The following is a 26,853-nucleotide window of genomic DNA, read 5'->3' as shown; positions in this document are numbered from 1 at the left end:
TCTCCTCACCCTCACACACTCTATAAACAGCATGTTCTCCATCTACAATGCCTAATGTAGTTTGTTGCCCTCGGGAGGCAGTGTAGCAATTAACATTATAAGCTATTAGTATCTGTGTCCTGCCTGACCTTTTCCATGTACTGTAGCAGTTGTTGTGCTCTGCTGCCTCTGATAGGCCAGAGGATGGGATGGGATGGGGGGGGCTACCTCGGAAAAACTGCACTCACGTGTAAGCATGTGCGAGATGAATGTTGAGAGGGATTGAGTGGAGGTTTTAGTGCTAATGCCTCTGAATAGACTGCATTTAAGGTGTATCGATGATCCTGTTAATGGCATTTTCAGCTGCGATGTAATGACATTTACAGTAATGCTTTCCACAGTACATACAGTAGCCTCCTGTGCAGAAATGCTCCATCGTTGGGGTTTATGGTAATGCTGACTCATCGTCGATGTCGCTTTCATTCCATCCAAAGCTGCTGGGTATTTGGAAAATGTAGATTTGTTACCTCAATTAAGAACTAGCTGGTTCATCACACAGATATTTAATACATTCTTTCTTGCTTCTGTAATCAGAAATCATCGGTATTATTGTGAAATCACAATTCACACCCTCAGTTAGGATTCTGACTGAGCTTATATAAAAATCTACAGATAATGATCACCTGACCGTTATTTCCGTCTGCTCTTTAGAACGTGCAGCTTATTGCTTTTTTAGCCCACGACATCTCAGTCCCTCTCACCTTTCACATACTGTTGTTTCCAGACATATAAGCCAATAAAAGCTGACAAAAGCTATCGACTAACTGCTGGAAAACATATTGAAACATTTTTAAACTATAGAACTTTGTATTTTTCTCAGGAGAAAATAAATGTTGCACTCAGAGAAACACAACTTCCAATAAATGATAAAGTTGCTGCATGTAGCTGTAAGCATATCTGCCACATAGCTGCTTCTGTTCCTATTTTTGGGACAGAAATTGGACTTAATCTGACAATATTCAAAGGTAACATATTTGAATGAATAAATGAATGAATTTTTATTGTGTATAATGATATTTTGTCAGGATTTCTACAACTTAAAACATTTTAAAGAAACATTAGAAAAGCAGATAAATTGGAATACATCCAAAAAGTTGGAAGGAGTAGCATCAGTAGAAGAGTGGCATTGTAAATTATAGATATAAGTGAATAATAGCCACACCAGAGTTCTAGCAGCAGTCTAAATGTGCATGGAGTGCATATTTAACGCTGTTTGATATTTCTAGATATGATGTAATACAGTCTTCAAGTTCAAATGAAATATAATCACCTCACAATCACAATAAAAAAACAAAAATATCAGTGTAAAATTCACTTTATTTTCAGCTTTCATATGGCAGTTAATGGAGACTGCTGTTACAAAGAGCCCAGATTTTTCTTTTTCTATCTTTTAAAATACATATAGTATATATACATAACATAGTGTTATTTCATCTGTCAAATTACACTATCAAAACAAAAGCATTGCAAACTATTCTCATGTCAAAAATCTGCTAAATTCTGGAGTGGATAGCCTGTATGTGTGACATATTTACAGGAAGAGCAGAGATAAAGATTATTGATACAAATGCATCAACTTTTACTGATTTGTCTATTATTCTGGCATAATTTTCACTGCTTCATCTCATTGTTGCTTTGTTCAGTGTCTCTCTTTTTCTTCTGTTCTCAGTGACTTTGACTCTCTGGATGAACGAGACCAGGAGAAGAACAACCAGTTGGGTTTCGATGTGGCGGAGAGGGAATTTGGGATCTCGCCATGCATGACTGGCAAGGAGATGTCTTCTGTAGTGGAACCAGACAAACTCTCCATGGTCATGTACCTCAGCCAGTTTTATGAGATGTTTAAGGACACAGTGCCACCTGGAGGTGAGAGATGGTGATGGCGTGGGCTGGTTTTGGGAGGTATCTTGGTGTCCTTCTCCAATTTATTCATATCTCTGAGAGGATTTTAATACAATACAAGAACTTTATTTATCCCCAAAGGAAAATTCAATTTAACTTGCTGTTGGTAATTTTCCTTTTTTTGGGGATCTGTTCAGATAATCACAACTTGAGTCCTGAGGAGAAGGCTGCACTGATAGCCAGCACCAAGTCCCCCATCTCTTTCCTCAGCAAGCTGGGTCAGAGCATCGCCATCTCCAGGAAACGTAACCCCAAGGTCAGTAACCTTCCTACTTTAAACATAAATAACCAGCAACTCATCATTTCACTGTTGTGCAAGCAGACAAAATAACTCATGACATGTCATCAACAGGACAAAAAAGAGAAGGATGTGGACGGTTTGGGGAAGAGAAGGAAAACCAGCCAGTCTGAAGATGTGAGTAGTTCTGACAGCGAAGCGTCTCAGATGTTGAGCTTGTGATTATGGTTTGAGCAGCCAGAACTAACTTAATTAATCCCTCTAGACTGACAGCAAATGGCAAACTAATTTTTGCTGTTTTCGCTGCTTCCTCACAGGAGGAGGTGTCCAGGTCCGGTAGAGATGACAGGCCGTCTGTCCCCGCTGTCCTGACCGAGAGAAAGATGGACTCTGCTGCTGTGGGGAACAACAACAAAGTGAAGGTCATGGCCACCCAGCTGCTCGCCAAGTTTGAGGAGAACGCTCCCGCCCAGCCGACAGGACTCAAAAGACAGGTATGGAGGAAGGTGGACGGCTCAGAGTGATGGAAAGCAACCAGGAGAAGCTGTTGAGACTTTATGGATGTTGCAGGATTATTTTTGCAGGCTTATTTTTATTTGTTTTTCCTTACAATGAATATTTTGATGAACGTGCTGATTCCATGCTGTGTGACAGGGCCTCTAGTCTTGTGATGTATGAGCTGTAGGCCACTGATTTAATGAACTGAGGTCCAGAATGCTAATGTTGCTCAGGCTGGGTATTGTTCCTGGGTCACGTAGGCCGCCTCACAGTGCTGACTGGGCTCGGAGGACTCGGGTGAACTGGTTCGCAGAGCTTTGGTTTGCTGCTGAGGACTGACAGAACAGTGGGAGGGAAGAGTGGGCTGTTGAAACACTACACAGTATTGCTGATGGAGGGAAAGACAACTCCCAGCTGTTTGTGGAATTCTGTTTTAACCCTCTGATCCCCAAAACACGCTGCTGGGTTTAACAGGCATGTTGTGTTTACAAAATCACCAAAATTACACCTTTTATCAGAACTGAAAATTGTAAAATCAGAGAGAGTAAATTATTGGTGGCGTACTGTACAGTCAAACTTATCCAGCTCTAAGATTGAAACTGCAACATTCCATCAAATTTACATAACTCTACATGTCTGATTCAAAAAATTGCCAGAAATACCTGATTTGCTCTAACTAGATTCTGTAAAAAAACAAAAATTCTTTACTCCTCAAATCTGTGTGCGCAGGAAAGTGTTGTACATGTTGATGAAATAAGTAATTACATAAATTAAATTTTGTGTTTTTTCTTTTGTTTTATGATTTATGACATTATAACTGCCACGCAAAAGACACTTTATGAGTTCTTTTTACTTCTAGCCACAGTTGTACAGTTTCCATTGAGGTTTGGGACTTTATATTTTGGTGAAAAAAGAACAAACTGTGAGTAAAAAAAGGGGGACAGGAGCAAAAAAGCCTGAACTGCTTGGGATTCAGAGGGTTAAATGTGAGGAAGGCTGAACAGCCGCTTGGTTAGAAATATTTCTGCTCACGATGTGCATATTTTCCTCTGTTTCCTTCTATTGATTTACATTCTGCATGACCTTTAATATGCAATACATGATTTCATTTTGCATGATCCTCTTATGACACCTTGTCATTTCCTTGTTTGTTCAGAATGCATGTTTTCCAACCGCTGTGACTCTGTACGTCTGTGATTCACTTCCTTCTTTTTGTTATTCTCTCCTTGGCCTCACCTCCTCATCATGGACCATTTCATGATGCCTTGCATGGTTATTCTGGCCGTCTTATTGGCCACTGTCTCTCATCTTTACCTGACAACAAAAGGGGGAATCTCTGCCCAACTTGGACCGCCTTTTGCCCCTTACCCCACCACAAACCCCCGTGAAAGAGCCAGTGCGCCTGGCACCTGTCCCAGCCTGGAGAAAGGTAAATCCTATCCCCTTAGAGAGAGACTAACAACTAGACTGATCATCTAACCATATGTCCCTGTGTTGTGTCATCGTGGGGAAAGCTGCTTTGTGTTGACCTTTTCTAGTCTGAGGCTCCATTCTCTCTCTCTGTGGACAGACTGTAGATCTGTTGTGTGAGATTTGGAGGAATTAACTCAGTAGCTCAGGTACAGAACTGTGCGACTGTTTAACAAACAATCAAACAGCCGTGAAGCTTTGTGTGTTTGTTTGTGTATGTGTGTGTGGTTGTGTGTTTATGTCTGAGAGAGACAGAAGTCATGGTATCTCCTCCTTGCTTCTCCTGTTCTGGCTCAGAGACGCACACAGCAGCAGGAGCAGCTGAGCATTCGCTACAAAGAAATGGTCAAGTGTCAGACACTGCCCCACAGAGGGGAACAGGTATGGTTAGTTACACCAGCCCTGGTAGTTCTCCAACTCCTCCAACCCTGTTTTACATCCCATTAAGTCCAGGGTCACCCTCCTCGCAGGTGGAAGTGGATTGAAGTTCCAATCTAGATGCAACACGAGGGGAGGGTAGATACTGACAGATCAGTTTAAATCAGCTTAGGTGTCCAAAACCATGTCGGCTGTGTCATAAGCATAAAGTGAAACATGATTTTGCCCATTTCCTGCTTTATCTGGATATCAAAATGGATTTATTACATAATTAGGGGTTAGTTTAATTCTACACAACTCCAACCAAACACTATAGAAGCTAGTTTTTTCCAACTGGTTGGCTTGGAATTGCCAGATTTGTGCACAAATGCAGACAACAAAAAGCAACAAGAACACAGACAAGGCTTCTATATTCATATTGTGACGTCTTCCAAGATGAAGGCCAAGAACTGCCATGTTTTTCCATATTAAAATTTAATCAGTAAGATCAGTAACAGCCCATTAAACTTTTGGTTTTGGATCAGATGTCGTCAGGTTTGTTAAACTTGTGCAGCAGCAGCATTGCAAAGTTAAAGTAGCTGCTGATGCCAGTGATGCTAGCTCAGAGGAATACAGTATTTACAGTTATAATAATGTACATTAGCGTGATATATGGTGTTCTCTCATCACGAGAAGTTCACTTTTGTCACACATACATTTTCTCTCTTTTTTTTTTGTCTGCATTTGTTCTCATTGTTTAACTCCACAAAAGAGGTGTCAACAGTGTATGAGATTGATGCATATTTTAGTCTTGCAGCCAAATATTTTAATATTTAGTGCATGTGTGTGACCATCACCGGCCCTCCCTGAAAGCTAAGCAGATATTCTTTATTAGAATTCCCTATTATAAGCCAGGGAGGGCATTTTCTCTCAACTGTGCCATGACATCCCTGTCACATCAGCTACCTATCTTCATCCAACCCTCCGTTTTCCTGTCCAGTGACCCGATCAAAGTGAAAGACATGATTAATATTTCCTGTTCCTCTCATCTCATTGCTGGCAGTAACGTAGGTAAACCAAATCTACAATATTTGATAAGCTAAGCCTGCTTTAAGACAAAGTGGACCTCATTTTTAATTAGCACAGTTAAACTAACTCCGTTAAGCTACGTTTTACAGGAATGACGGATTAAATTGCAAGTTTGTGTTGTAAACATCACCGGTGAAGACAGAAACAGCTTGCAGTAATTAGTTTCTAGGATGCTAGTTACTTATTTCTCTCTGCTCCATGTAAATACCATATCCCAAATATGATATAACTTGGGAGAAGCACAGTTGTTCTCTGCTTTACTACAGCAGTCAGCTCCACTTTCCTCCTGCTGATGCTTAGAAAATTGTTTTTGTCGTGACACCAGATTAGCCGTTCGCATCACACACATTGATTTAAAGCCTCAAACTCTGCTGTTTAAAGGGGTTTAATTCGCTGCCGTTTTTGAATTTAATCTCAATGCACACTAAGTCCCCAGCTGCTGAATACTTTAGCTGGAAGTCGATTGAGAATGACTGGAAATAATCTTGATAATCCTCAGTACTTTGCGATACAAAGTGTTATGGATAGAGTTTAGTAAGTCACTCTCAAACTCTGTAGTAAATCTTGTACAGTACAGTAGCTCTACTTCTTGAACTTTCACAGTTTCTCTGTGATTTAATGTACCTTTTCATTCAGGGGTGTCATTTTTTTGTCATGTCATTTTTTGTCAAATTTTTGTCGTTTGTCCTTTTTTTTGGCGCTTTGTAACTTTTTGTCAATTTTTTGTCTTTTTTTGTTTTGTTTCCTGTCTTTTGCTGCATTTTTTGTCATTTTGAGTCTCGTTTTTGTTGTTTTGCATCTCTTTTTTCTAATATATTATCTTGTGTTTGTTATTTTTTTTTGGTCTTTTTTTGTCTGACTTTTGTTGTTTTGATCATAAAATAAAATACTATATCATCTAGTTCCAGATAGCTGTGACTAAATGTTGTGTTCCTTTGTAGACACTCTGTGATCTGTAAGTTATAATGTGTAAATGATAAACTGAGGCATAATATTGTTGAAATTGAACTTATTTTTCTGAAGAAATGTCAAGTTGTTCATAATATTTTGTAAAAAGATAATTCCTTAAATGTGAAAATTTTTGCACTAAAACAAAGGAAAAAAGTTTGTTACCTACAGGTTATTATGCTGTGATTTTACTGGTCCGACCCACTTGAAATCAAATTGGATTGAATGTGGAACGGGAACTAAGATGAGTTTGACACCCCTGTTTTAATTAGTGGTGCAGGAGAATGTGTTAACATCCATAGAGGCATATTTATAAAGTGAATTCTTTTGCCATATACACATTGGGTGGTCTGTCTATTTGTGGATCTGTGCATATGGAAAATTGTGTGTCATTCTGTCAGGATTTACTTATGGTGATTGTAGTGTAAATAAACCTAACCAAGTGAAGTGGGACACAGAACTAATTCTATTAACGCAATAGATTATTAAGTTTGTGTTGAGTGTATCCCCAAGATATAGCGTAGTCTCCCCTCTCTCTTTAAATATATTACTGTGCTGTGAGTTACAAGAAGTCTGAATGTACTTTTAGTCATAGTTCATCTTTTATTTATTTTTTTTACCATCATCTCCTGTTGAATCTGCTGTTCCTGTCCCTCATCTCTCAAGGCCAGAAGTGGCGTCGACCAACTGTCCAGCTCGGGCTCTCGGAGCTGCCCAAAGAAAACCATTCTGCTCCCTTCTTCCTCCTCCACTTCCTCGCTCTCTCTCCACTCAGAGGTGACGCACAGTCTGCTGTCTCTGTCTGTTTGTGTCTATCTCTAGCCGCAGATCCATGACAGACCCTTTTAGTGTCCCCTTTCCTCCCCCACTGTCAACTCTCTTCCCCTCTAATTACTTCTGCTGTACCTCAGATTCGGCCTCCGTAGCATAAATGAGGACAAAATGCTGTTATTCCCCAAGCGAGCTTCCTCGGAGAGGTCTCGGTCTTGTTTACTTCCCAGTGAGTGGGTGTAGCGTTTGCCATTATCAGAGGAGCAGCTTGTTTTCATGCTGACGGGTTTGTTGTCGGGGTGTGATGGCTTGCAAGTAAAATACAGACTTGGGGGACCCTCGGGTGGGTTTAACTTACTGTCAGGCGCTGTCAGGAGTTCTGCAGACAAGCTTTTCTCTAAATAAGAGTCAGGGTGTTAATACAGTGTGTGTTTCTGCTTACTTCTGCCTTCAAGCGTGTAAACAAAAGTCCGGACGAAGAGGAACTTGAATACTACGAGAGGCCTCTGATACACGGGGTAGAGTACATAAGTGGAACAAATCATGCTTTCCCTATAAATTATCATCTTAAAAGTGTCAGCTGCTTGCTTTACACAAAGCATCAAGTCTTAACAGAGCTCCCCTTGGCAGGAGTGGATGCCACTTCACCTAGCTGACCCAGGACCCATCCACATTCCGGGTATCCAGGAGCGGGCTGAACGCCTGATCTCCAGGTTTAAGGGCAAATCTGACAAGCCTCCGAAGGTGAACAGCATGCATGGACATTTAGTGAGAACACGGTTTCTAGCATTGTGCCGTTTGTTGTGCCTATTTCTTAACCTACATGTAAAAACTGGTTTATGTGTCCAGTTCTTTCATATGTAATCCCCCCTCCTCTCAACCATTCCTCTTCCTTCTCGAAGCCTAAGAGAAAGCCGTCCCGTTTCTTTGTCGAGCAGTGGTACTTGTCCCGAGGCCTGGCTGTCAGTCCTGGTTCATCGTTATCCTCTCATGACTCGTCCACAAAGGTTCGGTTTTTGGTGCCGTGGACTGAAACTCAGCCTTTGTCATGCTGAAAATTACCTCCAATGGAAGTTTTTACTACTAAAAGCACAACATTTATCAAAGGCTAACTTGAGTTTTTCTTATTTTATGTTTATTTATCTCCAGTGCAGCCTGTTTTTTTTGCGAGGTATCTGCGCTGGATCCAGGCTTACTAACTGCAGGGCATCGCTTTCAAAGTTTACTCACTCAGGCTGTAAATTAAAGGCTGTCAGCTGCAACTTTTGAAAACAATGGCCGACTTTACCACAATGACAAGCTGTTTAAAGGGAGATTGTTTTTGGAAGCGGCTAAAAATGTAGAGTATAATCTCCGCTTTTCTCTTCGTACATCCCTTTGGTGATTGAGTCATCTATTTCTCTGTAGGAACCGACGAGGCCTCTGGAATCTGAAAACCAAACACCCTTATACGTGCTTAGTATTCAGGAGAGAGCCGAACAACTTGTATCTCAATTTGAGGGCAAGCCAGCCAGACCACAGGTGAAACTTCCCCATTAACACAGACAGCTGATTATCAATGGAAATATTCATACAGCATGATTAAGAAACAGTTTTTTTTTGGTCAACTTTGGCCTTTTAGGAGTAAGCAACAAATTAATTTATGTAACCCCAGAGTCAAAGAGGGAAATGTTAACAAATACTCTCCTTGTAGATGTTCATATTGGATGATTGAGTTGAGTAACTTCACTGTACTCTCCTCTTTTAATCTTTTGCGGAGCCTAAGAAAAAGCCCTCCCGTTTTTTTATGGAACAATGGCACCTGGCTCGAGCCCAGAGTCCCCCTGATTCTCCCCCCTCCACCTCTGACACCCTGAGACAGGTAGTTATTTCATGCCCTGAAGGAATGAAGCGTGGTGAAGCTGACACCTGCACTTGGTTTTTTCGGGAAGCTGCATCACCTTAATACGCCTGAAATTCACCTGAAATGTGCTTTTAAAGCTCCCTGCATGTTGAGAAACATCAACAACTAATTTGTTAGCTGTGGTTGCTGTGATTAATATTTGGGTGAGTGATCCGTCTCTGTTTGAACAGATATCAAAGTGTTGTCAGCTGGAGCCTGTTTTAACCCAGTTTTAAATTCCTCACAATTATTTTCTCTATTGCCTGGTAGTGTTTTGGATTGACAGAAATCATTATCTAGTGTAATTCCCATGTCGAGAAGCATGGCTCTTACTGTGGCCAACTTAGAATTTCCCAGTGCAGTGGGACTGCTGCTCTGCAAATGTGTTCAAATCTCATCTGCAGTAATAATTGTAGTTTTCATGGCTTAGGTTTGCCTCATACTACTGTTGACCTCAATTCTTCCCCAGTAGGGGATAAAATGGCTGTTTTTGGAGGTTTAATAGATTGAAATCTAATCCTGCTGTAGATTATTTCAGGATTTAAGTTAAAGATGGTTTCATATGCAGAATGCTCAGTGAACATGGGTGCTAGCAGACCAGTTTTCCTGCATTGTCCTGTGCATATTTATTGTTTAATCTAGTGCAGTGTGAGTGTTTCTTTGTGTGCATGGGAAAGAAAAAAGCATGGCTACTGTGGAAGCACGTGTTGTAGCCTCCCTGAACAGTTTCTATTACACAGGTTGTGGAAACACTGAGATCAGTAATCTCTTTTTCTGATGCCCCAAATCCAATAATGCTCTGTGTTGGCAAATAAATGCTCTGTGGAACTTGGTAAAGAACTTGTTTGACTGAAGGCAGAAGTTATGCTTTCTGATTTGTTTTATGAGCCATGTTTGGTTTTTAACTAGTTACGTGGGGAAATGCTTGATCAGTCAAGCATGGAAACATTGTTTTGTCGTGTTTGAATTCCCGATTAGACACTTTGTTTGCCTGCTGAGTTTAAGCACTTGTTGCTCTTCTTGCTTACACTCCTCTTCTTTCTACTTTTCATGTTATTTCTTTTTCATCCATCATTTCTAATGTTTGTCTACCTGTCTTTTTTTTATTTTTGTGTCCTAATGCTGTTGGTAGCGCTATGTGAGGATGTACACAGGGGGAGTTAGCTCATTGGCTGAGCAGATAGCCAATCAGCTTCAGTCTAAGGAAGATCCCAAGCCCCCACATGCACCTGAAAAGAAGGATTTGGTAAGAACGCGGTCGTAGGGTAGAAGGCACGTGTCTGAACCAATCACAGCATCACTTGCCGAATTGTGTGCGTCTGTGGTTGATGAAGTGATTTTTCCATCACAGTTGAATCTCCCTTTAGCTGCAGAGTGTGTGTTTGCTAAACTACTACCTGCAGTTTGGACTGCTGTTGTGTTTCTAGATCATCATCAGTTATCCTCACTCCTACTGATTAATAACCTTTTGACTTCCTGTGTTTTGTTATTAGGTTACAAATGACCTCAGTAACCGTTGTACGTCTAGCCGCCTGGCGTCAGCTTGTGGCTTGAAAATGATTGATGATATTAAGCCTCCCCCTTGTCTCTCTTCTCCCAAATGTTTCCTGTATTTCATCTAAAGACTGATTCGATTCTGTTTCCTCCCACAGGGCTCTCTCAGGAAAGAGTTCCCTGTCAACATCGGTGGCAGCGACGTTTGCTTCTTCTGTCGAAAGCGTGTTTACGTGATGGAGAGGCTGAGCGCCGAGGGGAAGTTCTTCCATCGCAGCTGCTTCAAGTGCGACTACTGTGGCACGACACTGCGACTGTCCTCTTACGCCTTCGATGTGGAGGATGGTAAGACGAACACTAAACAGTGATGCCTTTTTAATTGTTTCACCTGTCCCACAAGTTGTACGGGAGCTGTGAATCATTATGTGAGGCAAAAAATGAACAGAACTTAATATAGCTGAAGAATTAAGAACAGATTCTAGGTGATTTATTTATTTATCTTCTGCTCCTGTCACATTTTTACTGACTGGACAATTTTTTTCTCTGCATTATGAAGTCCTGCACCTCTACAGCAGCACTATAGCCATGACTAGAAGTAGAGAGTCAAATGTCTTTAGTGTATTTATAGCAAAGATATAATGCCATAAATCATAAAAACTAGATTTACTTTTTTGTTAATATTGTACAAAAATTACCTGGATTCAACAAGGTCCCGCACGTGTAGTCAGCACAGAAAAAGATTTGCATATTAATTTGTTGACACATCATTTGTCTCCTGTATAATCTGCTGTCATGTGTAAGCACAGCCTGCAGTTCAGCCCAGTTCAACTGAAATGTTCCTGAATTCTTGTCTCATAGTTGTTTGATGCAGTTAAGTCACTAAAGGCTTCATAGTTGCAGTGAAGAGCACAGAATTTTTTATTTTTTAAAGAATACATTCAGTGCAAATAGTGTATTTTTGACACATTTTTAAGTACATATGTTAGAATAAAGGGAAGCTGGTTTTCCAGCAGAACCGCACATCACAGATGAGTAGTTAAAGGACTATTGGAGAGCTAAAAAAAATCTACTGAATGTTTCTGGCTCTGATGAAGTCTGATAAATCAGATGCATTTTTAACCCTAACCCTGCTTTTCAAACCTGCTGGTGGATTTTGGTTTAGAGGACTGAAATGCAAACGACAAAGATAAGTCTTCATTTTGAGGTCTTCAGTTGTGTGCATACAGAGCAAATGTAAGCTAGAAAATGATGCACTATTAATCCACTAGCCATAGATTTTGAACTTGTGCAACTTTGGTGCCCTCTAGTGGGTGCATCAAACCAAACACTCCACCACAGCCTCCCACTCATAGACTGTATGCTCCCACTCCACCTATTTATGTGACCTGAAGAACACAGAAACAAACGACCTGAACTGCTTTCAGTATTTTTCTCATTTTTGGCAGCTTTGATGATCAAGCAGGGTTCATTTATGCACTTTAATTTTATGCTATAACCAACAGACATTCATTCCAACATCTCGTGGTATTAAATGTTTAGAATTCAGACCTTCTGTGACGGTATGTTGCAGTGACCCAGGGCGGAGTGCAGTCTTATGATTCCATATTTTTCCCTCTCTGGGAGGTGTCTATTGTGCTCCAGGACAGACAGCAGATTGTTCAGTGAGACAGAGTAGGTGTTTCTCAGCCCTGGGACTAAAACCCACTGATGGTCTGAAATGAGACAGAAAGAAATTTATTTTAAACACACAGTCTTCTTCTACAGAACAGATACGATCTGTGGACTCGGCGAGGGGAAATGTGCAGAATTTGCACTGTGCTGTAAATATTTACTGAATGTATTTGTCTATGTGCTCTGTGTCTTTTCTGTCCTGCAGGGAAATTTTACTGCAAACCCCACTACTGCTATCGTCTGTCCGGCTATGCTCAGAGGAAGAGGCCTGCTCCCTCCCCTGCTCCAATCACGGCAAAGGTACATGTTTTTATTTGCTTGATGAAATCCTGGGCTAAATCAGGATTGGATGGCAAATAGTGAGAAAATCAATTGTCTGACCTTCAGAACTGGCTAAGATGTGGGAGGCAGAGTGCGTATCATCTTTAGGAACCTTTTATCCTGTCACCATTTGTTCTTGTGCTCTGACCTTCTGAGAGCGTTGGTGTCTTCCAGCACTTAACAAGCACTTGACATCATTTTTATCTTGACTTTTCCAGGAGAACCAGACGGCCCAAACTCCTACTGCGACCGTAGATGCCCCCGGAAGGGCGATGGCGGCAGCAGCCCCCTCGGCCGAGCTCCAACCCTCAGGTACCCGATTTTCCTCTCTAGCTGTGATGGCTGCGCCCTGCCGCCTGGCCAAGGGTGTGGGAGTCCCGCTACGTACCCTCCGCCGCACGCTGTCCTGGACCTGCCACCAGGTGGCACACAACCCCCTAGATTCTCCCTTCCTGTTCACCTACTGCATCTACCTCTTCTGCTGTTTCACCATCAATGTCCTGCTCAGCCTCCTCTAGCATGACTCTCTTGTCCCTTCCTTTCCCCCCTTTTCCTTACTTCCTTTTACTCTTTGCCAAACTAATGTCAGTGGGATTGTATAGATTTAGATTGTACTGACTCACTGAGCCTACAAAGTATGTGTAAATCTTGTATTTCTTTATCCTAGTGATTGATTTATTTCTTGAAGATGCAGCATTTTCTCATTTTTTTTGACTTGTGATTGGCAGAGGCAGTTAAACCGTAGTCCTGCAGAATTGTTTTTTTTTTTTTTTTTTTTAAACGAGAGAATGCTACATCTTAAATTTATTTATTCTTTCTTGGCTTGGACATTAAAGAGAGCTTTGCAGAATTCCCTTCTGCTCAGCTCTCCAGGCAGCAGTTTTAACCCTTTAGTATAACTCTTCTCTATAGCTTTCTATCCTGGTTTTATTGTAAAGAGTGGCAATAATGTGGCAACTTCCTTAACTAAAGCTGTCAGCTAAAATTCAGCAGACATTTAGCAATAGATTCATAGAAGTTCATATTTATGCCTGCCTGTGTTTTTAATGAGGAGCCAAGCTTTATTCCTCTGTGATTGTAACCTCTAGTGGCCTGTGACTGCTCTCTTTTAGCTCTACCTCCTCCTGTGTGACGTGTTTCATTTTAATGCCTGCTCTGTGATGTGTTTCTTTCTCTTTCTGTAAGCTGTTTTTTCCTCTTACTGAAACTCACCATACTGTGATCAAGTGCCTGTACCAGTGCTTTTGTGAGCTTTACCTTTCCCCCTCCTATCAGAGCATCTTAAAACTGAGAGCTCTACTAGTGCTTGGATTAGTGCCTGCGATTGGTTCTCTTGTGATTTATTTTTTTCTTTTTTTCCGCTCCTCTGCCCCGTCCTCCCCCATCCCTCACCCTCTCACCCCCTCAACAGACTGCTGCTAAGAACCACTTGTGTTTGCTAAATGTAGTGCATCCTTTCTGCAGTGCTTGCTTTGAATATTACAGTTTATTAATAAAATCAAGGATGAGACTTCTAAGCCTCACAGAAAATTAATAATTGGTATTTAAGTAAGTCAAGTTTAGGCCTGCTGTATTGTGTGGCAAGTGTAGCATAATGAATTAAAAAGGTGACTTAATAATAATCAAACACCTTAGTAATATTACTAGCATATGTAACTTTAGTTATAATGTGGATTTAAGAAATAAGTTGATCTTTCTATATTAATACACATCACTATATGTGTTTAGGTGTTGAAGAATGACATCACATTTAATGATATAATTAAACTACTTTTAAGAACATGGTAACAGGAAGTCAAAGTAAAGCTTTTCATAATCTGCTTGATGTAATTTTAATCTCTGTATTATTCATTTAGGTTATATTTTTATCGCAATTCATTTTTTAAAATAAAATTAGTAGTTTTGATTATTTGAAATGCTTTAAAAGATAAATATGAATACATTTAAAAGCCCAAACCAGTGCATAACTGCATTTATTCAGTCGCTTTAGCCCTTTAATTTCAGTTTGTTTTGATGGAAAGGTCAACCACAAAATATAAACTTATTCCTCGCTAGGCATGATTTGTTTTTTTTTTTGTTTTTTTGTTTTTTTTTAAACGAGACAAAGAACTATTTTCGCTGCTCATCTCACTCATCCACACATCATGCAGTATCAAATATCACACATTCATTGTTACACACATCATTGTTAGTGGGATTTTCATTGGGGTCATAGCATAAAGCATTGGCAGGCATTTTGTCCTAATTGGAGTTTATCTGTACTTAAAGTGAGTGAAGAGACGACAGGTGGAATATAATCCTGTAATCCTTCATTCTGCTCGTATTAACCGATTCCCAAGTGAATTTTGGAGGAAAAAAGAAACAGTTTTAAGGTTTGCTTCTCAGGATGGGAATAAGGCAAGGCACCAAGCTTGTACATTTAACTCTAGTATAATGGAACTATTTTAGAGTGTTAAACCTATTTGTGTTTGTTGATACTATTTGCTGTAGGAATATAATCTAATGCAATAAATTCAGTGATAGATCTTAAATCGGTGTGTCCTTGTCACTTTTTCCTTTAAAATCTTATTTTGCTATAATGAGAATAAGTGATTGGACTGCAGGTGTGTGTGAAAATGCACTAGTTTCATTGTTGGATGTGTGACAGATTTGATGCTGGAGCTGATTTATTCACACACACACATAGTTTGTTTGCATCATCAGAGCATCAGATCACAAATAGCAGCACTGTACATTCAGTTTATTCTGGTTTATTTCCACTGAGATACAGATGCAGTTAGAGAATGAAACATGTCCTTCTCAGTCAGTCCTGCATGGCTGCTGCTCTGGAGAAGGTGATGTTTATCTCTGCTCCTCTCCTCTTTACTGTTGCATCCTGTTGATTCTCAGTTTGCATTTTTGTGCTCTTTTCCCTCTACCTTCTCGCCTCCACCCCGATGTCATTTCACCTGGGGGTGTCTGCGTTGTGTTCCACCATGCAGTACCGGAGGTCAACGGCCTGCAGGAGCCCAGCCTGGCCAAACGCCTTCGGGGAACTCCGGAGCGCATCGAGCTGGAGAACTATCGTCTGTCCCTGCAGAGGGAGGAGGAGCTGGAGGAGGTGCCTGAGGAGACCCTGGCGGAGCACAACCTCAGCAGTGTGCTGGACAAGGTCACAGATGCAGACCTGGGCTCCAGGTAGGATTATATCGGTGTTTATTTAATTCTCTGTTCTGTTCTGAACTCCTGATTATCTTTGGGCTAATTAGACAAAACAAGAAAAGCACTCAGAGTGCAGTACTCCTCCAAGGCTGCTCATTGCCCCATATGGCATGTCAAAAATGCATCATATTTTAGTAGAAACGCAGCATTTTTCTATTAGTTATTGATGAGCGCAAATCACAGCACCATAGAATGTGTCCATTTAATATAGATGTACCCACAAACAAAATGACCTTCCTCTGAGCACAGCCGTGTGTTCTACATGTGTACGTGTACGGATACCGAATCACGTGACCTAAATATGTAGCGGGCAGCGGGAATTGATGGGACTCAGAAACACCCCCACAGTTTAATCAGTTGTTCCTTGGATCATTTCTGATGGATAAGTCCTGATAAGTCCTCAGCGGTGGATTTGTAGTAGGATCACAATCATGTGATCGTTAGCAGGCAGCTGATGTAGTGTTCACTTGTTGTCATGGTTACAGTAACGCCATGCCGCTATCTCACAACGATACAGAAATCTATAACGAATCCGTGGATCCAGACTATAAGCTGCATCACTGCCAAAATCAAATCACTTGGTCCTTGTGTCATTTCTGACCTTCCCTGAAAATTTCATCCAAATCTGTTTTTGAGTGATGTTGCTAACAGACAGACAGACAGACAGACAGACAGACTAACGCCAGTTGTCACATAACTCCGCCTTGTTCCTTGATGGAGTAAATTGATTGAATATTTTGGCTGATATTTGGCATTTATCCAATTATTGGCTGACCATTGATAAATTAACTGCACTATTTCAGATCTGATGCAGCCTCCTCCTGTTTCTATTTTACATATTCAGTTATAGTCACCCTTGGAAACAGTATCAGCCCTAAAAATCTGTATTGGTCCATCCTTATTGTGAATAAACACTAAACAGAATAAAAAACTAAGCTAAGAAGAACATAGAAAATAGAAATTTGTTCATTGCTATGGAAAATGGAAAGTTGGAGATGTGAATTCGCGCAATGACATTCTGACTCTCTGTCTTTTCCCCAACAGTAGCTCAGAGTCGGACATGGAGGAGGAGGACGAGCAGGAGGACCAGGAGGAGGGGGAGGTGGAGGAGCACCTTCCCAGCCCTTCGGACCTCGGCGGCGTTCCCTGGAAGGAGGCGGTGGAGCTTCATGCCAAACTCCGGGGCGAGGAGGGCGATGACGAGGCTCAGGCCGACGACGTCAGCAGAGACGGGGAGTTAGACGAAGAAGAGGAGGAGGAGGATCATGAGGAAGATGAGGAGGAAGAGGAGGAGTCTAGTGATGGTAAATTTGTCTTGTATTCTTGTTCCATCTTGGGTCATGTGTTTTATTTTTAGTGTCTGTTTACATGCTGCCCAGAGCTCCACATACTGTCTGTGAAAATGTGTTTCATGTGCAGCGTCTCTGTCTCAAACATTGTTCTCCTCATCATGTCTTTCCTCCTTTTCTGCCCCTCTCCCCTCCATGTCCACTGTGGCTACATACACTGCACGGATGTGTGTATCTGTATGTTTTTTTGTGGGGGGTCTTTGTCTCCCCCTGCTGGCAGAGGGTGATTACTGCCCCTGGGATAGAGAGCTCCAGTCAGGGCTCTGGCTGGAGAAGTACCTCACAGATGAAGAAGATGTTGGTACTTTTAAAGGTAGCAACAGATGCCTGCGGATGTGTTTGCAGTAAAGTTGAATGTGATTTAATCCTGGTTGATTTGGGTTTTGTTTTTTAAGGATTTCTGCAATAAGAGTGTGGGTTTTGCTTTTTTTTTTTGTTTGTTTCAGTAGAGTTTTGGTGTGTTCCTTTTAACTATGTGTCTCATTCTATTTAACCTGCTGTTTTAAACCCCCCGGTATATGGCTTTTGAAATACTAATCTGATAAATCCCAGAGATTTTTTTTGTTTTCCCTCCAGGCTCTGTAGTTATGGTTTGATACTGAGTGGCAGAATTGTTAATTTCAAGAAATGGTTATTATTTCTTTCTTTAACTTCATACCTTTGAAGCTCACTTTTATGGTTTCACCTTTTTTTTTTGCAGTGTACTGCATGCAGCCTCCCTTTAAATCACCTCTCTGATGATTTTTCATTACCGCTGTGTAACTGTCTCTCTATTTTCTCCCTTTCATTCCTTTTTTTTTGTCCTGTCATTTCCCCCCTGTGATTCTCTCCCTTTCTTACACAATCTCTCTCTATCTGCTTCTCCTTTCTTGGTTCACACAACTTTCATCACACCCAAATGAAAAACACGTATATTTAGCCAGGAACCTACAGCTCCAACAAGTCCTGCAGCCTGTGGATCCAAATGCCATCCCAGGTTTGGTGAGACCACACCTGGACTCTGAGGGAGACAAGGAGGGCCAGCTGGCCTCAGCCTCCCAACTCTCCCAACCCTCTGAGCTCACGCAGCCCTCCTCCACAGGTAACCCACCCAGAGGTGCTGGGAAGAGGCTGTGTTCCTCAGGATCAGGGTGTCTCATTTCCCCAGTGTGGCTGCTGCTGTTTCCGTTTGTGCATCTGTGTCTGCGACAGGAGGATCCATCTCCCCCGACTAACCCACCTGTTGTTTTTAATTATCTCCGGTTTTGTACGTTTTTGTATAACATTGCTTTATTTTGTTCATTTTTTTTCTCGGAATGTCTAATTTTGTGTTCAGCCCTTTTAATTTGTCATTCAGAGTTGCTGTCGCTCCTCTGGGGTGAGCGTAATGTTCATCAACCACATCCCACTGCACCGTTATAACCCCTCCCGTCAGTTTCCTTTGATTTCGTTCTGCTTTGTTCTTTTATGTTCTGCTATGTTCTTTCCCATGTGTCTAATTGCTTTACTGTTATTTTCCTGCCATCTATCCCTGGTTTGTTCTGTATCTTCTGGTTTGAATGTAGCCGCTGCCCACACATCCGCCCGACACGAGGCAGTGAGAGTCTGGTTGGAGTCCCTGTCTGGAGGTAGCACAGACTTTAAAAGGGATCCCGACATCCCGTCTTAGTCTCATATTCTATCTTTCTATCGGCTGGCATTTTCCTGCAGCATGAGGAAACACATGCAGAGCCGTAAACTCACAAGCATGCATGCTGTAAGGCTGTCACTCTCCAGAGGTCTGCTCTCCTGGGATCAGATCAGCACATTTATTCCACCTTTCACACCCAAACGTCTCATTCTACCCGTCCAACTTATGTTGGAATATATGTTTTCTCTCTACTTCTATCGTATGTTATGCTGTAATATAATATATTCCGCAGAAAGAGATATCAGGGCTTAAAAACACTTAGCAGCAGAGTGTTTCTTGCCCTGATGTGTGAGGTGTCTCACTTGGATTCTGCTTTTACTGTTACCATATTTGTGGACTAACCTCTTAATGGCACTCGTATTAGCACAATGTTCAGTGAATGAGATACTTTATCAACTGTTTAAAAGCTTGAATAGCTGGAATGAGAGTCCTACACATCTATTTGAATTCATGCACAGGCCTTGAGCTCTTGGTTAAAAGCCCAGTGAAGATCTTTTGTAAAGATAAGACACACTAGAAGCAAATATTCTGGCAGGATGTGCCTGTGCACCCTCATGAACAAAAGTCTATTTAGTGCATTTAGCAAATTATTAACGTCGTGATAATAACAAAATTGCATGAATTACTCATAACTGTTTGGGTCATGTACCTGTTTCTGTTCTGTTTGAGAAAAAATTGTTCTTCCAAAAATTGTCGTTTTCCTGGCTGTGTGTTCACCAATGCTATTAACATTTTGGTTGTGCCTTTGCTTGGTTCAAATGTTACCCATTTGCTAATTTGTAAAAGGAAAACTGCATGTATCTTTTTTTTTTAACTAATGCTAGACTTTGGTCATCCTTTGTTCATATTAATGACAGACTCAAGCTGTTTGATTTCATTTGTATGCACCACCCATTTTTCTTTGGCAGAACACTTTCCTAATCCTGTCTGCAGAAAAATGGATTTTGGTTTTGAAGTCTTTTCATACTTTTTCATCTTTTACTTTCTGCTCTTCAATCTTAAATATTGGTCTTGATAGCTTTTTAGCCTACAGCCAGAATTTGTGAGAAAGCTCTTTCAAGGTTAGGCTGTTAGGGAGTTGAAAAAGTTCTTTCACCGGTACTGACTAAAGACAGAATGTGATGGCTAGATGGGTAATTTCTCTCCATGTTTTTCATGCTAGAACCCTGTGAAGACGAAGAACTGGAAGCAGAGGCAGACAGTCCAGATATAGAGCCTGGAACAGAGATGGATCAGGGTAAGCAGTCAAAACAAGACAAATAAGAATGAATAATTTAAATGCTTAAAGTTCCAGAGCGGCAGAACAGTGAAATGTTGTATGCCGTTCTGTTTAAATTCCAGATGACATCCCTTCAGATGCAGAAGCTGAGGCACGATTGCACCAGTCAGAGAACAACGAAGCTCCACACGAGGAAGACAAGAAATCAGAAAGTCTGGGAATGGCTTCCAGTATCGGTACATGTCGCAAAACATTCCTCTAAATTGCTAACTTGCATATGTTTTACATAAATAAAAAGCGGTACCATTTTTGTTATCTGTGAACTCAGAACCATCCAGCATCAACCCAGTGCAGAAGGAAGATATTGTTCTTTCCCCCATCCAGCCATCCCCAGAGCCTGAAACACAGGTGAGATAACTCCACTCTTATCAAGTTGAAAGCACGTGATGGCTTTTGGCTAAATCCCTAACTTCTCTGTGTCTTTCCAGATAACTCCGATGAAATCTCCTGGCGCCCGCTTTTTCACAGATCCGTTTATACCTGAGGAGACGAAGCCTGAGAAGACAACTCCATCTCCGGTCGCCAGGAGCCCAATTTCCCCATCAACTGCCCCTGTTCACATTCCTTCTTCTGTTCCCTCTCCTGCTCTTGCTGCTGCTTCTCCTGTCAGCATCCCTGCCTCACCTCTTCCTGCCTCACCTCTTCCTGCCTCACCTCTTCCTGCCTCACCCGTCAAATCACCTGTTGCCTCTCCAGTCCAGCCAGCCAATGAATCACCTGCCAGGTCGCCAATCAAGTCATCAGTTAGCTCACCAATCTGCTCCCAGCCCACCCCCCTACCAGAGACATGTGCACCTAAATCTCCGGTCTACCCTCACCGCTCTATTTGCCCTCTCACCGGAAACCCCCTCTCCCCAATCTGCGCCCAGCCTTTGCCCTGCCACGAACCCTCGTCGCCTCTCACCTCTGATTCTCCCGTCAGAACTCAGCCCGTCCCCGCGGTCACTTCCACACCAATGACCAAAACGGACAAAACCACACCCGAGGCTTCGAAATCCGAAGATTCCTCAACAGAGGAAACTCCATCTAAAAAGACAGACATCATCGAGGAATTCTGGCTGAAGAGCGCCGAGATTAGAAAGAGCCTCGGCCTTTCTCCTCTGGACCGCAGCAGTAAGATCTTAGAGAAGAGCATTGTTAAAACTCCACCACAGGAGTCCACACCTGCCAAGATGCAGACGCCTGATGTGTACGAGGAGCCGAAGCCCGCCTTCACCGGCCGATCTGTCATTCGCAGAATCAACATCACTCTTGAGGGTCAGGTTATTACTCCTCTTGCTCCTGCAGAGGCCAAGAGTGACGGCTCCGATAAGAGGGACATCAGCAGCAGCTCGGGCTTGGGCTTGAATGGAAGCATGGCCACCAGCCAGACAGTAAACAGTGACAGCTATAACACGTCTGACTCCACTATGCTCACCCCACCCTCCAGCCCACCACCACCTGTGCCTGCTAATCAGTCTCCGGCTGTTCTCCGGCAGCAGAGACACCAGGTGTCTTGGAGCAACGGACCCGAAAAACCTCCACCTGAGCGTGCCAAAGAGCCGGCAAAAACCAAGACTCCTGTTCCTGCACCCAGGACCCAGCTGAGCCCCGTGTCTGCACCCAGACCTGCACCCAGGAAGGTCTCCTCACCTCAGGAGACACCAGAAACGACTCCGGTGGTCGTCATGAGAGAGAAGAAGAAGCCTCGGCCGGAGGAGGTGAGGAAGTCATTTGTGGAGACGGTGGAGGAGATTCCGTTTGCTGATGACGTGGAAGAGACCTATGATGAGCGGACGCCGGAAACAAGCATGAACAGGTATTATACTCCACCCACCAGCAAGCCCAACAGAGAAAAACCTCCCCTGCATCTGGCACTAGCAATGGAAAACGGTAAACCCAATATCCCAGCCAACCCAGCCGTGAAGACCCAGAGGGCAACTCAATTCTCTCTGGAGGCTAAGGAGATCGCTGAGGAGAGAATAAGGGCCAGAGAGAAGTCTGTGAAGAGCCAGGTGTTGAAAGATGCCATGGCCAAGCAGCTGAACAAAATGAAAGAGTCTGACACAGACAAGGGTGCCTCACCTAAAGTGGCCTGGAGTGTTACCCCAGATGCATCCGGGAAAAGCAAAAAGTCTGCCGGGTCTCCGAAGACGTCTGCTGTGAAGGCTTTGGAGTCGAAGAAGGGAGAGACTTTGCCCGAGCGTTTCTTCAGCAGCAACAAGAGTCTGGACAGCTCGGTGGCCTCGTCGGACGGCTCCTCCGCAAGTAAAAGCAAGAAGAGAAGCTCCCTGTTCTCTCCACGCAAGAATAAGAAAGAGAAAAAGGCCAAGAACGACAGCAGCAGGATCTCGGGCGCCGACGAGACACCACCTAAACACAAGTCACTGTGGAAGGCTGTCTTCTCAGGGTACAAAAAGGACAAAAAGAAGAAGGAAGATAAGTCTTGTCCGAGCACACCGTCGTCCAGCTCCACCACTCAGGACTCTGCGAAGAAGAGAACGTCGCCTCTCGGTAGATCTTCAGGTAAAATAAGTGCTCCAAAGCTTGAATTATGTTGCTGTATATTATAGTTAAGGATCTAGTTTTCAGGAAATGTAAGAAGCGAATTCATCTATTTATTTGTTTTCTGTAACAGACTTGAAATCACGGCGAAACTTGAGCTTCTCTGAGGATTCTGACCTGTCCTGTGATGATGTTCTGGAGAGATCATCCCAGAAGTCAAAGGCAGATGTAAGTAACAAATGAACATAATCAGACCTGTCACACCTCTGTCATCAGGTGTTCATGCATGTGTAGCCTTGCAGAGCCAGCCTGAGTTGACTGAGCAGAGCATCTTGTGCTAGTCAGCAGAAACCTGCGCAGTTCAAAGGAAATTCAGTAAAATTAGGAAAGGCTGTCTGATCAAAGTTTGTTTTAAGAAGTGACTTAAAAGAAGCCACTGACTGAGATGACCTGATTTCCTCGGGCAGATCATCCCGAAGCCTCAGGGCTTGGACTTAAAGCGCTGTGTCCTCTTTCAGCTGGACCCCTGGAAAAGACAGAATAAACTCCATCCGAGGATGTCAAAGTGTGTAAAAGTGTGTGTGGTACTAAGAGATCAGAAATACGGCTGGAAGAGAGGCCGTTAGAGGCCAAACAAATTAGCATTAAAATCTTAAAATCCTACTGGAAGAATGTGTGAAAAGGCTAAAACAAGAGTGATGTGATTCTGGTGAAAGCCTGGAAGCTGAGATCTGTACAGTCTGGAGCTGATCAATAGATTTTTTTGGTTCAAGCAGTTGAAAAGGCTGATGCAAGAATCCAGACGTGATGAAATAAAAGTGTCTAAAAAGAGTTTAAAAGCTGTGACTGATGATAAAAACAGGATTGTGGACATTAATTTTCTTTGCAACAGGCTGGACGTGATCCAGAAAAGAACCGGCTGATGACAGAATCTGTTTCTGACCCAGCAACAAAAATCTGTTTTATCAGCTGAAGGAATTGTTTAGATTTTTTATTTTTTTGGACAAAAAAAATCCTCCAGTTATCAGACAGGCTTTGCAAGGCCACACATGCCATCTTCACTTCCATTGCACCAGTTTTTCTGTTTTGTTTCCTTTAAAAAAAAAAAGAAAAACACTTCTTTTTTGTAATTTCTTCCACTCCCAGCGGCATATGGACATCTTTGACTTAGTGTCAGGCATGCAGAAGGAAGCAATAAAGGAGGAGAGAGTGGAAAAGGAGAGAAGGAGGGAGTTAAAGGAAAAAAAGAGGGTGAAAGAGAGGCATAAAGAGAGGGAGCGGGAAAAGGAGGTTGAGCGAGAAAAGGAGAAAGACGAAGAGGAGGTATTGTGCAGCGTGGGGGTTAAATAATTTTGAATTTCAAATAAAATTAATATTTGCAAATCGGACGGTTTAGCTTTGCCGATATTTTCCTAATGGTGAGTTCATATAGTTTGCCTCTGGCTTCCCAGGCTAACCTCAGATACATATTTAATACTTCAGTCATTTATTTTTAAAGAGGTGTTGGAATAAGACATACGTTCATGCAACCAAATTGAGATAAACTATATTTTCAAGGTGTCAGCATCACAATATGAGACGTTACATGCATCTCATAAGGATATCTGTTAGCAAAATAAATTTATTTCTTCAAAAGACTGCATTCATTGACTATGCTGGGTGCATAGATCATATTAGGACTGCAGGAATTTAGCACAGAACTTTATAATGTAAGTTATTTCATTTGAATCCATTTGCATTTATTATGTTTATGGTTGAAATTCAAAATTACTCCCTCCACTGCTGCTCAGTCTAAGTGTGTGTGTGTGTGTGTGTGTGGTTTAAATAGATACAGTGGAGTTTGGGCCAGAGGCATGAATTCATTAACCACTGTAAAACTCAGACATTCTTTTCTTCCTTCATTTTGAACACTTATATGATGAAGAAACTGACGTGTCGTTGTTCTTTATAAATGTCAGTCTGAATTCTTAATACAGCTTCAGCAACAGGAAGCTAAAGCTGCCTAAATCATGCCTTCGAAGCCACGAGAGCCCCAGGAAGTGCGTAGAATAGTCTCTAGTGATGAGTATGGGTCAATATTATAACTGTGGGACATTTTGTAACAGTTGTAGGTATCATAGTTGAAAGATTCTTCTAAATATTATATATACAGTTGAGTAAAATTGATTAGTTATTTCTAAAGATATTGTAGTAAACCTGTTGACTACTTTATATTAAATAACTCAGAAAGCCTTGGAGTCTTGCCAGTCTTTTCTTCAGGAGGAAATGACATCATGTGGAGCAGGTCATGTGATCTGGAATTAACACACTTCCTCCAGAGGTGTTTTTGTAATGGGGAACTTAGTGGAAAGAGATTTCTCGGACACAGATATAGTTCGTTATTTTCCATATTAAATTTGATATATTGCCAAAAAAGAAATATCTGTCATGATTATCTCAACTTAATAAAAAGAGCACAATCCAAACTATTTCTGAATAAACTCATTTTATTATTGTTTAGCTAATTAGAAGGTGGTTGTTATTAAATTTGGACTGTTATTTAGTTGATATTTTAATGATATCCAGTCATTTTTTTTATTAATAAGTGATTGTTTCCATAATAAATAATTATGGAATTTGTAAAGACATGATCATAATGAACATAAAAAACGTGGTTTTTTTACGTTTAATAAAAATGTATGCATGATATATTCCATGGACTTCAAAGTCCTTCAGTTATATATTGACCCAAATGTATTTGTGAATGTTAAACATATGTTCATAGAGATCATAGATGTAGCTTTAGAAATAACAGACCTCATCTTACTATGTTGTTATGATCTGTAATCTTGTTCTTTTGTTTAGTTTACTAAAATTAACATACAGTAAATGTGTAATTTATCACTGCACCGTATTAGATTTTTTTTTTAATTTTTTGGTGTGGGATATTAACATTGCCTGTTTTGATCGTACCAGCTAAGTTGTTACTTACTGTTTTGCTCCTGTTATTTATTTATTTATTTTTATTTAATTCAACATAATCATTAACCCATTTAATCATATCATCTGTATCATGTTTGTTTCCTCCCTTTTTTTTAAAATGTTTTGTCTCCCCCCCCCCCAAGTCTGTGTATGTCCCTCACGCACTGGCGTTCAAGAGATCATATGCCACAAAGGTAGTATTACGTACATTCCCATTGATAACCTCCCTTACCCCTTCCACTCCCACTTCGTCTTCCTGCACATGTGCCACTTTGTTGGCTTTCATAACGCGCCTGCGTACGCCTGGCCTCAGACTAATAACCGTCCTCTCTGGATGCATGCGACAGTCGGGCCGCAGAAGCTCACTTTACTCACTGCTGGTTATCCACTCTGTTAAAACACGGCTTCTCCAACAGCGCTCACTTTTCTGGTCACAGCGTTACCTCTGCATCTCCTCTCTGACTGGTATGATATTAATTTGCCCACCTGTCGCTGTGGCGCCTGTATTTACTTTCAGTCTTGCTCGTGGAGTAACTTGTTTCCACTTCGGGACTACTTTCTCTTTCTCCTGAAGGCTGCGTCGCTTTTTCATGTCCTCACACGTCAGATTAAAAGGGGAAAATTCTGTTCATTCACATGATGCACTGCTAATTATGGAACATTTCATAATGCAAAGAAGAGCTGCAGTGAAGTTCATTTGTAGTAGATGTTTTAAGATGTTATATATAGATATAGGCCCAGAGAAACCCATAGATGTGTGGTAATTACGCTTATCTAGATGTTCCACCTGATTGTTCCTCACCTTGTAGAGGATCCAGCCAGTTTCCCCTCCTCTCCTGTTCAGTTTTTCTGAGGGATCAGTGCCCCATGGCACCACCAGCTCGTTGATGAGACCTCTCTGACTTGCGTTTATGCCGTTCCACCAGAAAACCTACACAGAAGAAGAGCTGAATGCCAAGCTGACCCGGAGAGTCCAGAAAGCTGCACGGCGACAAGCCAAGCAGGAGGAACTCAAGAGGCTCCACAGAGCTCAGGTAAGGGACGGACAGATTACTGATAAACTGGGAGCGCTTTTAGAATTTAGAGCATTTGGTAGGAAAATGGTGTTTTGTCATTTCGGCGTCCCTCTCCATTTGTTAATTAACCCCTAAGAACTCATCTAAGTCAGTTGCATCCTCTAGAATTCAGAGATCTTTGCAGTTCTTTCTTGTCTCCTCAATCAGTGCAACT

At 41.8% G+C, this 26,853-nt stretch overlaps 1 protein-coding gene across 37 annotated transcripts in view; it reads left to right on the top strand.

Annotated features, from left to right (window-relative positions):
* mical3a (microtubule associated monooxygenase, calponin and LIM domain containing 3a) overlaps positions 1-26,853 on the top strand; it is a 93,280-nt gene that overhangs the window by 53,740 nt on the left and 12,687 nt on the right. For 9 of the 37 annotated variants that reach the window (XM_055008879.1, XM_055008902.1, XM_055008899.1 and 6 more), the window contains 29 exons: positions 1,709-1,905; positions 2,079-2,197; positions 2,294-2,356; positions 2,497-2,673; positions 4,005-4,106; positions 4,445-4,528; positions 7,208-7,318; positions 7,768-7,830; positions 7,943-8,056; positions 8,215-8,319; positions 8,720-8,833; positions 9,072-9,173; positions 10,327-10,440; positions 10,847-11,033; positions 12,565-12,659; positions 12,899-12,992; positions 15,662-15,857; positions 16,926-17,185; positions 17,448-17,543; positions 18,150-18,311; positions 18,775-18,837; positions 20,062-20,136; positions 20,241-20,354; positions 20,447-20,526; positions 20,607-22,683; positions 22,796-22,890; positions 23,809-23,985; positions 25,767-25,817; positions 26,550-26,657. In XM_055008879.1, the coding sequence (XP_054864854.1) occupies positions 1,709-1,905; positions 2,079-2,197; positions 2,294-2,356; positions 2,497-2,673; positions 4,005-4,106; positions 4,445-4,528; positions 7,208-7,318; positions 7,768-7,830; positions 7,943-8,056; positions 8,215-8,319; positions 8,720-8,833; positions 9,072-9,173; positions 10,327-10,440; positions 10,847-11,033; positions 12,565-12,659; positions 12,899-12,992; positions 15,662-15,857; positions 16,926-17,185; positions 17,448-17,543; positions 18,150-18,311; positions 18,775-18,837; positions 20,062-20,136; positions 20,241-20,354; positions 20,447-20,526; positions 20,607-22,683; positions 22,796-22,890; positions 23,809-23,985; positions 25,767-25,817; positions 26,550-26,657 (5,395 nt within the window). The remainder of the gene's footprint in view (positions 1-1,708; positions 1,906-2,078; positions 2,198-2,293; positions 2,357-2,496; positions 2,674-4,004; positions 4,107-4,444; positions 4,529-7,207; positions 7,319-7,767; positions 7,831-7,942; positions 8,057-8,214; positions 8,320-8,719; positions 8,834-9,071; positions 9,174-10,326; positions 10,441-10,846; positions 11,034-12,564; positions 12,660-12,898; positions 12,993-15,661; positions 15,858-16,925; positions 17,186-17,447; positions 17,544-18,149; positions 18,312-18,774; positions 18,838-20,061; positions 20,137-20,240; positions 20,355-20,446; positions 20,527-20,606; positions 22,684-22,795; positions 22,891-23,808; positions 23,986-25,766; positions 25,818-26,549; positions 26,658-26,853) is intronic. The other 28 variants (XM_055008923.1, XM_055008874.1, XM_055008915.1 and 25 more) reach the window with 23 other exon arrangements.

Source organism: Amphiprion ocellaris, chromosome 3 (genome assembly GCF_022539595.1).
Source record: "Amphiprion ocellaris isolate individual 3 ecotype Okinawa chromosome 3, ASM2253959v1, whole genome shotgun sequence".
Classification (NCBI taxonomy): Eukaryota; Metazoa; Chordata; class Actinopteri; family Pomacentridae; genus Amphiprion; species Amphiprion ocellaris.
Note: the sequence above shows the minus strand (reverse complement) of the source record. Positions and strands in the feature narration are given on the sequence as shown.